This window comes from Oryzias melastigma, linkage group LG1 (genome assembly GCF_002922805.2).
Source record: "Oryzias melastigma strain HK-1 linkage group LG1, ASM292280v2, whole genome shotgun sequence".
NCBI lineage: Eukaryota > Metazoa > Chordata > Actinopteri > Beloniformes > Adrianichthyidae > Oryzias > Oryzias melastigma.
Genome location: NC_050512.1, coordinates 16,979,800 through 16,992,221, shown reverse-complemented (window position 1 = coordinate 16,992,221; position 12,422 = coordinate 16,979,800). Strand labels below are relative to the sequence as shown.

The following is a 12,422-nucleotide window of genomic DNA, read 5'->3' as shown; positions in this document are numbered from 1 at the left end:
AGGCTTAGATCGGGAAACTTGAAAAACATTGCTACTGGGTTGAAATGTAAGACCATTCTGTGTGCTTGTTGTGACATCATTTTCTGGAAAATATTATCACATAAATACTGGAAAATACATTTACTTTTTAGTCTCGACTAAAAGCGAATCAGCTTTCACCGATGCCCACGTTTAGTTTGGTAGAGTCTTACACCACATGCCCTTCCCCAAGCTTGTACTTTATCTGGGACCGGCAAAGGGAGACCCAGATCCAGTAGCATGAAGGGTCTTGCCAAGAGATTCACACTGGAACAAGCTCATTGTGTCCCCTGGGACACAAACTCTAGTTTCCAATGCGCCAGTCCAGCATGAATTCAACTGAGCTATCCAGCCACTAAAGTAAAAGAACTTAAATGAAATGAATGCTGCTGTGCAGGTTCAAAGTTTTCACGCCACCTCTTGCTTCCTGCAGTAACCACTTTCTAATGAAAACCCAACCAGCAGCACAACGATAACATCACAATAGATAGTGATCTAGTCTATAGATTTGCAATCTTAAACCCTTAAGTAAAAAGTCTTTCAGGGCTTTCCCCCAGCACAAATGAGATCCAGCGTGGTGAAAGCAGATCTGAGTGTGGATGTGCATGGAGAGTAAATGGGAGGAGGGTGCTGACAGGTACTAAAAACACTTTACTGTGGGATGGGGGTAAAAAAAAAAAAATCACGAGGAGATTAACAATATTTCCCTTCCTTTATAAAACCACAACAAGCCAGCTAGTATTTGGGGATCACAAATATTTTTGTTGTTATTGTGAGGTTAATGCAAAAAAAGCCCTTCTAGTGAAGAAAAAAAAATAGATGATGAGTCACCCTACAAGTGTAAAGCAATAACAAGCGATGACAAGCATTTCCTCTAAGTGAGGTTTGCAAGTGAAACAGGTTAGGTTGAACAAATAAGGAAGTTGGGTAACACAAACGAGTCTAGCAGATAAGAATTGCTGAAAGTTAGAGATCGGTTCAAATTTTTGGGTTAAAGTTTTGCTACGGTTCAATATATGATTTATGTATTACAAAACAACAACAAAAAAGAAAAAAAAATTAAGAAAAAAAATATTTTTTTTAATATATAAGTAATTACAAATAAAAAGCTTTCAGTATACTTATATTAAGCCTGGTGTAATGTAATGAAATCATAAAATCTTAAATCCTTCTTAAACTTAGCCCACTACATGTGTTGAGTTTAACACTTTTAACATAAACGTGCAAACACAGGAATACAACAATACACTTTCCCCACAATCTGTTCCATTATGCAACATACATCGGGTTTTAAACCAAGAATTGTAGCATCCCTACTAATAATATATATTTTTCAGCCTGAAAAAATCCTTATTAGCATAAATGTCTTCTTAAGAACATTTTTTTATTTAATGCTCAGATAATTCTGGTATTAAATGCTGTTCTAAAACAAAATATTGTCAGCTACTTTTCGTTCTATCTAAACCATCTTGTCATTGAAAGTAATAGGAATTTTGAGAGCATTTCTCTGCTTTAGTTGTGATGTTGAACCGATCTACAACCTGGAATACAAGCTACGAATATTTGCATTAAGCAGAATCATGCGTCACCTCTTATCTCCCCTGCTCTGGCTCTTTTGTAAAGGCCCTTCACATCCCTCTGCTCACAAACGTCCAGCGGAGCATCTACAAAAACCTCAAAGAACGGTAGTCCCGCTGCTTCGTGGATCTTCCGTGCATTGAGCCGATCCTGTCAATGAAACAGCCAGACATTTATTAAAATGGGAAACACTGTCCTGTTGCGTTTTTTGAAGTTAAACAAAAACATCTTAACACAGTTAAAGACCATTTTACATGATTTATTACTCCTGTTCGACAGTTAATGCCACATTCACTCACTTGGCTGTAAGGGGAAATGAAGCTTGCGATGCAGACCAATCCTGCATCAGCAAAAAGCCGGGCCACCTCAGCAATCCGCCTAATGTTCTCTTCACGGTCCTCTGGGCTGAAACCTAGGTTCTTGTTCAGACCTTGGCGAATATTGTCCCCATCCAGGGTGTAGCAGGGGATTCGGTGACAAACCAGGTACTCCTCCAGAGCCATGCTGACTGTAGTCTTTCCAGCACCAGACAAGCCTTAGCATGAAGCAAACAACACCATTATGAGTAAAGAAACAGCTAAATAAGGGTGCAGGAAAATTTGCATTGTAATGTTATCATACCAGTCAGCCACACAGTGCAACCCCTGAATCCTCCTCTTGTGCCTACAACCTGACCCCGTTTATTTCTGCTTACATGATGAGCCTGATAGGTGACATTTGTTGCGCGTTGCATTCCCTGGAATATCACAGATTCAGATTGAAATTCACGAGATCCAGAAACACACAAAACTTAAAACTAAAATATGAGAAAAGTCAACAAATACTTTAACTTTGTAACCAAAATGAACCATTTACAGATTCACAATACATTGAACTTTATAATGCAAATCTCTAATAGCCAAAACCTCAACTACAAAACGTTTATATTACTCTTTATTTATTACTCTTTCACTAAGCAAGCCAATGAAACATTCTAACACAAAACAATAACAATGACAAAGCAAAGCTTCAATTCAATTCAGGAAATCTGTGAAAAATCATGAAGGAGAATCTTTACATGACCACAAAATAATTAATAACTGGGAGTCTTTACACAACTCCAACAATCAAATCTGACAAATTCACATGCAGAAATCCCATAACTAAAAAAAGAGGGAAAACAACGGATTTAAATTGTTTAATCCACTATGACACTTTATAAACATAAGTGCATCAGCAAACTTCAGTCTTAAACTGAGTTTTGTTCTGTTAACATTTTGTCTAAAACTGTTTAATGTTTATATAGAAGAACTTCACCTAAAAGGTCTCATATATCTACCTTTCATGTCCACAAAATAAGTTACAAGCTTCTGCAGTACTTTGTTTTAACTCCACGAAGAGACAATAACAACTGAGGACTTTTGATTTCTACTCACTCATTTATTATTTTAAACACATATGTTGATGTAAATGGAAAAACTAGCATTTGGTTAAGTGGAGTACGAGCATACAAAGATATATTTTTATGGAGAAATCTCTTAAAAATCGAATAATTGTCTGTTCAAGGTCATTACAACTGAAAACATCATATATTTATTATATTTTTGGTGTACATTTAACGGGATTTGAGTCAATGTTTGTTTAAAAACATATCTGGCATCAATCAGAGTGTTTTAAAATAACATCTTGCAAGAACTGCTTTGACTTCTGCAGAAAAGTTGTCACTTAGCTAAGTGAAATTAGCAAAAACTAGCCAACAGGGCTTTAAATGGGGAGCTAGGCTACAGCTAGCTAAACTGGCTAATATTAAAAATGCTAAAGCATTGCTTTCAGGTTGACAGCTCATTAGCTGTTGCTTTTTAAAATTAAGCAAACATGTTGACAATGTAATTTTGTTAAAATCATCACATCTGAAGGGGAAAAAATAATTAACATAAATGAATAAACTCACCCAGCTCTCAGCAGCGTTGCTTAGCTTCTGTTTTTTATTCAAGTTACCCTCCGTTTCCATTGCTTAGCAGGGAGGAAAGCAGCTAATTTAAGCAAAATTAGCACCTAAGTGAAACAAAAAGACTAAAGCGAATGCGTTTTTTTTTATTTAAAAGTCCGGGTGGGATTTCTAAAGCAGGGGATGCAGAAGCCACGACTACAAAACGAGGCGCCGGTGCACCAGCGAGCGTGACTTCCTTAGCGCTGACGTCATTTGTGACGTAGCACCTCGGACGACAGGAGCTGATCTGAAGTCAGTTTAAGGTCACCATCTTCTCATAGCGGCAGTGCGGATACCCGGGCGACTAAACTGATCTGCATTCGTGAGCGGTTTTACAATTGAAAGGAAAATTCCAGGTAAATTCGTACAGTTATAAAATATAAGATTTAAAAAAATAATAATTTATTATTATCTATTATTTAGCTTTTTTTGCGGTTGTTAGTTGTATTGTTAAAAAAAAAAAAAGATGGAATTTGCTTATGATGAATGAGCAGATTCCTACAGAATTGTCAACACCGCACGCCAACTCCACTCCTCCTTCAGGAGCAGCAATTTCATCCGAACATAGTTACAGGGCGACACACGCGCTGATTACAGGACAGCTGTGAATTACAGGGGGATAGAGGCGCGCGCCGAGAGCCCAGGATGAGGCGCTCCTCCCTGAAGCGCCTGAGCCGAGCCAACACGCAGCTCCGCGCTCTGTGACACAGAGCAGCCAGCGGCGGACATTCAGGCAGCATCTGGAAGCATCAGGGGGAGACAGCAAGGAGGCCTGAGCAAGGAAGGGTAAGCTTCTGGATCATTCAAAAACAAAAATATACATTAAAAACAAGAAAAATGCACAAATCTTGCATGCGTTTTTTGGCCTATTCGCGATGCGTTTATAACAGTCGGGATTCTAAAGTGTCCGTGGATGAACTCTGATATTCAACTTTTAAATGTCATAAAAATAATATGTAAAGAATATCGAATAGTTAACCATTTTTTACATTAATTTCAAACATTTATTAATAATTCTTATATAATGCTTAATTTTTCAAGTTTTTTGTATTCATGTACTGAAAAAGGACGACTTTAGTTGTGATTTTCTTCCTTTTTCAGTTCTTTTTTTAGACTTGGAATAACCTGTTGCCCCACCCTGCAACCTTGTGTTTAACACTGTGTGGGGTCACTGTGCTACACCCCAAGAGTAAACTCAGAGGTGGCTGTGGTCCAAGCATCACATGTGCCAAAGTCTATAATATGTGTAAGGCATTTAAAAAAGAAACACCCAGCCATGTGATTGACAGTACTTTCCAGCATCCCTCATCATTTGTGGTTGTGGTACCCAGACATTAAAGAAATAGATGGAGGCTTCACGGACTATATTTGAAGATTTTCAAAATAGTGACTTATTAAAGCAGGTAAACCTAAAGGAATTGTTTATAAAACTCCACAAGGCAAGAAAACAACCAAAAATATGGCATATATGTCAACACTTTTTATCGATTTAAAGATAAATCATTACACAATGTCTTTGGTTGTTGTAAACCCTCGTGATGCTTACAGAAGTGGTTTACTTTCAAGGCTTTGCTGCTAAACGCTCTGCTAATGGTGGACATTAAATAGTGTGAGAGTGGCTTTTAATTGCTTCTAGGCTGCAGTGGTTCCCCCTAAGGTCCTGCCGGCCGGTACACACCTTGCATTCAAAAGTGGCCGATGACTTTTTGAATGAAGGGAAACATTGGTTTTCAAAGTCCTCCATTTGTGCAAAAAAGCAGGAAGTTTGTCCCTTCGAGTTAGAACATCTTTCTCCAATTTTGGCCTTAAAAAGTTTGTTATGAGTCTTTTATCACAATAATCAAACGACAAAATATATATTTTTTCATTTTAGCCGACCTCTTTTTACATTTACCAAAAGACTTGCCACAAATATAAACATAAGTTAGATTTTTATCTGTGTAGAAATGAAAAGGAACAACATTTTTATTAACCTTTTTTTAATAAACACTCCTAAAACTTTTTTTGCAACTAAGTTTATGAATCAAGTTTTTTTTTTTATTTTAATTTGGCAGTTTTATTTCCATATAGAAGGTATTATGCTGCAAGTACAGCAGCATTTATTCTTATGAATACTTCATGACAGTTGATTTATCATGATCCCTGTTCGCTAAAAAGCATATTATGTGGTTGTTGTTTTTTCAAAAGGATGTCCAGTTTTCTAAACTAGTGTAGGTATTTAAAAAGCTAAAAAAAAACTTCTTTACCATTGAAGATACAACTTTGTTGTCAGCTTATCTTTGGGTGTCACTGGTTCGTAGGAAGCAGGCCCTCCCCTGGTGCAACTTATTTTTGGCCCTTTGATGAAGGCCCTACATGATGCCGGGATGAAAATGAGTAGGCTGGAAGAGCAGCGTGTTATTTAGAAGGGCCCAGAACCGTGTCTCCCACAGTAAAACGCAGTCCTCAAAAGCAACTGGTAGACCCGAAATAGCTTGGGTGTGTGGAGGCAGCTGAGTTATTCATTAGTGCAGCTTGCGACCATGCTGAACAGGGTTTTCTGCCAGCTTTCCATCACCACCCATCCCTTCAGAACACTGGCGACTGGGAAAAGACTGTGCGCTGTACAGTAGGGAGGAATGGACTGGAAAATTAGCCAAAATGCAGACTCTGATGCTGACCTGCCGCCACACTGCACATCAATTTAACAGCCACTAACTCCATCCTCACTCCAGTGAATGTTAAAACATGTGTTTGTTCAACTAAACGTAACAAGAAATCAGCTGTGTTCTGTTTGGTTTACAAATATAAAATAAAAAATGACAGACTATTATACAAAACAGTCGTGTTCTAATTTCCTTCAGGTATCTGGCTCCAAACGGGGATCAAATCGGTGCATCTCGAAAATGTGTTGCAAGCTTGACACAGCATCTCCCCTAAATGTCCTTTACAGCTTAGCTCACGCAGAGTCACGACACGGCCCCACAAACAGCCCTGTAATGGAGCTAATTCATCTTCTTGTTCGTTTTGATTTAATTTTCCATCTTAGTCCATATTAACATATGAACTCAGGTAGTCAGAATCAGTGTACTGTGGCTGTCCATCAGTTACATAACGGATTGAATCTGCTCAGTGAGAGTGCATTTTAACTTGACTGTTCTGTCAAATGCGACCCATCCTGAGAAAACATTACAGAGCTGCCCTGTACCAGCTCTATCTTTTTTTTATTTTTGGATATTGTGTTTCTTTGCAAGTAAACAACATTTGTGGCGTCTCAGAGGACTTTAATTGTAATGCATTGCAAGTCCAAGAGCAGTATTTGGTCTATTAACAGTGCTGTTAACGGTACTTAAGTCCTTTCAGACGTGAAATGGTCAACATCTCTGATGACACAATGCACTCTGAGGACAGCAAATATTTCAAATTGATTTGTCGCTTTTATACGGAGCTCCAAAAAGGACATAGAAGTAAAAAGAATTTAAGTTTAAAAAATCCTAAAAATTAAAGTGAAAAAAAAATAGAAAAAAAGTATCCATAATTTTTCTTTGTACTTCAATATTCAGAAAAAAACATTTTTTAGAATTTATTTTTTCCAACCAGAAATGAAGAAATACTTCAAAGTACACATTTTTTTAAAAATTTCAAGTTATTTTACCATAAAAAAACAGAAAAATTGTTTATTTTGCTTTTAATACACCTAAGTAATAAAAGCATCCTCTATCCTTCAACACCTAACACTTTGCTTCCTGTCTCTTGGCAGCTGAAGAGCGTTTCTTCCATAAGCGGACTGAGCAGACACTCATGGCTTCACAGGAGCTCGGAAACGCCAGAGAGTCTGCCACCGACAATCTGAAGCCAGGAATTGACAATGATGCTGCGCCCGGCACCAACAAATCCTGCCCCGTCCACGCTCCGAGTGGCGAGGAGACCAAGAGGGGCTTCCGGAAGGGCATGAGCAGACACAATGACTATGTGAAAATCACCGTGCCTGAGTCCAAAGTCAACCGTCTGCCCGCCGAGTGGTGGAAGACGGTCATCGCCTTTTTCTACGCTGCTTTTAACCTGGTCTTGACGACCGTGGTCATCACCGTCGTGCACGAGAGAGTCCCACCGAAAGAGACCAGCCCGCCTCTTCCTGATAAGTTTTTTGACTACATCGACCGGGTGCAGTGGGCCTTTGCGGTGACAGAGATCAACGGCATGCTGCTGGTGGCCATCTGGATGATCCAGCTCTTTTTCTTTAAATACAAGTAAGAAACTTTTGACACATTTTCTGTTGCCTTTTTTTTATTTTTTTTATTTTGCCACAATTTTACACAGAAAACCAAATTTACATATACTTTTCAACCAGGATCCTGATGGTGAGTTAAGAGGAAAATGCAATTTACATATTCTTTTTGTCTCTGCCTTTGAGATACAAACACAAGTCAAAACTCCAAAAAACGACATTAAACTTTACACAAGGACTAAAAGTTAGGTCAAAAGAAAAAAGTATTGATTCAATAGGTAGGTCTTTTACTTATCAAACCTCTTCTTTCTAAAATACTTACATTTAAATGCATCCAGATATAATTTTAAAATGATAGAATAAACTTTTGTAATAAACAAAACACAAAAAATAGGCTAATATTTTGATTTTTTAAATTTAATCCGTTAAAATTAAGTCTCTGGTATCATGACTGTATTTCAGGAAAAGAAAAAATCTCTATATATACACGTAAATGTGAGTCAGCACTTAGAGATCATCAGTTAAGAAACTTGACTTATTTTGTGCATGAAATCCCATTTCAATCTGTTTAATTTTCCGCCTGGTTTGTTTCTAATTAAACTTTCACCACGCAGAAATCTAAAATAAGAACCGAAGTGTTTACACCATCCTATAATTTACATAGAGTGGAATAACAGAAGGATCTAGACTATATCAGGGAACCTAAATTTCAAAAACCATCCCAACAACATTATTTACAACAGTTTTATTAAAATAGTTATTTTAAGAAATGTATTTTTTTTTGTGGAAGCTGCTTTTTACTCAGATACTTGATTCTTTTTTAAAAAAAATTAATAAAATCAGAAGCTTAATGTTTTTTCAAGTCTTAGAAATTTTTTTATCCAGAGGCCCCCTTCACTGAATAAGTAGAAAATAAAATGACATCAAACCCGACTCCGATTTGGAAGCAAACCGACAACGTTGTAACCTGCAATAAAGAAGTGGAAGCACACTAATGACTCATTTCCACCTGCAGGTCGATAGTGTTTCGGAGGTTCTTCTTCCTCATCGGCACCCTGTACTTGTACCGTTGTGTGACCATGTACATCACCACCCTGCCTGTGCCTGGCGTGCACATGACCTGTGCTCCTAAGGTGAGCATCACTAAAGCAACATCTGCTATTATTTTTGGACATTCATCCAAAAGAAAAGAAAGTATTTTCTGGCCTTAGGTGCAGCAGGGATATTGAGGTACTTCCATGTCTGATCTAAAACATGTTTTGGCCTTTCCCTGCTGAGTGATGTGTTTTTTAATACAAGGATATATTAAATTCTTTGTTGTCAATTCATTTCCTGCTTTTATGGGACAACTGTAACGTTATCATGCAAGCAGGGACAAACACAAGTTGAGGATCAATAAAGGCGAGCTCCACATAGAAGATATCAAAATGTTAAACGATTAAAATGTCCGTTTTCTATTTAAATTAACTTATTTTATTTCTTGGCAGCTTTACGGAGACTCCCAGGCAAAACTTCAGCGAATTCTGCGGCTGATGTCCGGCGGAGGCCTCTCCATGACAAACTCTCATCTGCTGTGTGGAGACTTCCTCTACAGTGGGCACACAGTGATGCTCACCCTCACCTACTTGTTCATCAAGGAGTGTGAGTATCCTATCAGTTTTGCATCACACAGAGCTTAAAAGTAAGATTTCATCCTCTGAATTTTCTTCATATCTTACAATTTGTTTAGTTTGTTTAAAATTATCTTCTAAAATTGATTTTTATAGAGAGTGCAATGTATTTGTCATGTTTTAACTGTACTGCAATGACATTGTAAACAACAGTTTTAGAATAAATCTCATGTTTTAAGATTCGCCGCGGTCGTTTTGGTGGTACCATCTCATATGCTGGCTGCTGAGTGCTGTGGGTGTGGTCTGCATCCTGGTGGCCCACGAGCACTACAGCGTGGACGTAGTTGTGGCCTACTTCATCACATCCCGTCTGTTCTGGTGGTACCACACCATGGCCAACTTACAGGTGAGGATACCCAAACCAACACAGCCCTCCGTGCACCCACAACTCCATGACACACAGCTCTGTTTTTTCTAGAAGTCTACAACAAAGTTTACTACAACTGATTCAAAGACACTTTACTTGTCCATCTATTTATGGTTTCATCCCTAGAAAGTTTGCGTTTTAATGTTTGCGTTCTTGATATCCCATTAAGTTGTTCAAGTGCTCCCTCTAGTGGAGACTGTGGGGAAAGACAGTTAATTTTGTTCTTCAATAAAGGGAAACAATCAGTTTGTGTTTTAATGAAGAAAAACAATTATTAATAGACTTAAATTGAAAATATGTTTACATATATGTAGAGTACAGTATATTGCACCGAGTTGCAAACCAAAATATAGTCTACATTTTTATCAAATAGTAAAGCTGAGAAATGAGGGTCAATTAGGCCATCCATCTGTATTCCTAACATGTTGAGCCCATTTTAGGGTCACATGGTCACCAAAACCTTCAGAATGTAATAGGTAATTATCAGCATTGAGAAGAATTTCAGTGCTGAAGTTTGACTTTAAGCCATCAGCAGTTATATTTTAAAAATACTTGAGACAGACTTGCTGTCTGTGACGTTAGTAAAGCAGCATTTAGGGGCTAAAACAACAATGTTTTATCACTACTAGCTTGTAAGTTATTCAAAGACGTTATGATGCACATTTAAAAATGGAAAACCAAGTTTTTTACTTTTTATTTTTCATTTTTTATTTGGCCTGATCCCAAAGTTTTAGGTTATAAATCAGATATGTTCAAATTGTTAATACTTCATTTTTTTTATTCTTATGTCTATGAATGTTTCTCCATCACCCAACTAGATAATGACTTCTTGAGTGTTATTTTTCGTAGGAAAGTCAACCCCTTTTTGGGGGTTTAGTTACAGCACACATCAGGGTGCTTCTTTTAGCTCGTATGACATGATGCTGACAGAATTTAGTCATTTTCAGTCTCATGCATGCAGTAAAAATGTATCAGCACAAACCCTTTAAGCATGGAGGTGATGATTTGACTTTGTAGTCTTTATCACGACTCTGAACTCCTGTTGTTTCAGAATATTCTTGCAGTCTCATTTGATGCCATCCGATCGACTGTCAAGGCTTGAGCTAATTTAGGTCATCCAGCAAGCTGGCAAAGAAAGAAAAAGGATAAACATGTTGCAATAGATCAATGTTCAGGGCTCAGCCCAACGGAAATTATTTATTTGTCTAATGCTAGGAGAACGTTTATCGAGAGGAGTGAGCCAGACATGACATGCCACTCTTAATTTATCTCATATTTTACATTTTTGTATATTTTTTATTAAAAAATGCTATATTTACTTGTTTTACCAAGCAAATACAACAAAGACCAGCAAAATGATATAAGCCAACAGAAAATAAAGGAAATTTATTTGAAGTTATGCTTAAATGCATGTTAGAGAGCAACCACCTACTTATGTAACACCAGAGGAAACGATAAATTGACAAATTACTCTGAAAGTGTGTTTATCCCTTTTTATATTGTATTAAAAGTCAATTAAAACATTTTTTTACGATTAAATTATTACTTTTATTTTTTTCTTCTCATTACAGACCCTAAAATGCTCGCCCAACAATTATCTCACCAACACCTGGTGGAACCCGTTGTTTAACTTCCTGGAGAGGAACGTGCAAACGTCGGTGCCGTGCTCCTTCGTTTGGCCCCTCTCCTGGCCGTCTGTGTGCCTGAAGAACCCCTGCAAGAAGTACTCCATGGTACAAAGCACACGGGAGGAGTAACTCAGCTGCTGTAGCACCTTTGCCTGATGACCCACTGGAGTGGAGTTAACTCAGTCAGTATTGTCTTATGTGCAGGGACCAGAATCTACCTACTTCATCGTTTGTAGAATATAGGATAAAGCAAAGAGAATTACAGCAAAATGAAGAATCTGTATTTTGCCACTGTGGTTTATTTATGACATAAAGTGCTGCAAGGATCCTCTGGGTATCACAACTACTTCCATTTCAACATAGCAGCTTCATTCTTCCAGTACTTCGTTTTATTAGATAGATACTACAAAAACTGCGATGTGTCTTTAGTGTGACCTCAGTATGATATTGTACTGAAGTCACAAGGTGCCTTAGTGTTTTCAACATCTGTATCTGTACCAAAGCTGCCATTCTTGTCTTAAATTCATCTTTGTATTCTTTTAAGTTCATCGAGTTTGTGTTATTTGTAGTAGCCATAAGTTTGTTAACTGTAGTACTCAAGTTGTAGCTCTCTAATAAAATATAACAGTGATAAAAATACTGTATAGCATTTATTTTAAAAAAGTATGTTTGTTGTAAAATATCAGCTTGTCTTGATAAAGTTTAAACATAATTAAATACATTTTAAATCATTTTAAAGCTGCATCAAAAACAACGTCACCATTAAGTTGTTGAAGTGCACCCTCTAGTGGACATTGTGGGAAAAGACAGTTCATTTGTTTCTGCAATAAAAGCAAATTACAACAGTTTGTTTTAAATCAAGAAAAGAACTAACATAAATAAAAAGGAAATTGTATTTTACAGATAAAAACAATAGAATTAAAAAAAAATTCTTTCTTTTTTTTCTCCTTTAAAAAAAAAAAAAAAACATCCCGAATGTGTATAG

General features: G+C 37.2%; 2 protein-coding genes across 3 annotated transcripts in view; one reads left to right on the top strand and one right to left on the bottom strand.

Annotated features, from left to right (window-relative positions):
• The window catches only part of papss1 (3'-phosphoadenosine 5'-phosphosulfate synthase 1), a 19,495-nt gene extending 15,735 nt beyond the window's left edge, over positions 1–3,760 (bottom strand). Inside the window, exons 1-4 of the mRNA XM_024289909.2 lie at positions 3,527–3,760; positions 2,218–2,332; positions 1,896–2,131; positions 1,608–1,746 (exon numbers count right to left, since the gene is read on the bottom strand). Of these exons, the coding sequence (XP_024145677.1) occupies positions 1,608–1,746; positions 1,896–2,131; positions 2,218–2,332; positions 3,527–3,586 (550 nt within the window). The 5' untranslated portion in view covers positions 3,587–3,760. The remainder of the gene's footprint in view (positions 1–1,607; positions 1,747–1,895; positions 2,132–2,217; positions 2,333–3,526) is intronic.
• Positions 3,761–3,800: 40 nt separating this feature from the next.
• Positions 3,801–12,077, top strand: sgms2a (sphingomyelin synthase 2a). Of its 2 annotated transcripts, none has more exons than XM_024289911.1 (7): positions 3,801–3,921; positions 4,181–4,351; positions 7,305–7,794; positions 8,788–8,905; positions 9,260–9,413; positions 9,622–9,788; positions 11,381–12,077. In XM_024289911.1, the coding sequence occupies exons 3-7, from the start codon at positions 7,346–7,348 to the stop codon at positions 11,564–11,566; spliced, it is 1,074 nt and encodes a 357-aa protein (XP_024145679.1). In that variant the 5' UTR covers positions 3,801–3,921; positions 4,181–4,351; positions 7,305–7,345; the 3' UTR covers positions 11,567–12,077. The 2 variants fall into 2 exon arrangements, with proteins under 2 accessions (XP_024145679.1, XP_024145678.1); XM_024289910.1 differs by having other exon boundaries at positions 3,839–3,921; positions 4,168–4,351.
• Positions 12,078–12,422: the final 345 nt, after the last annotated feature.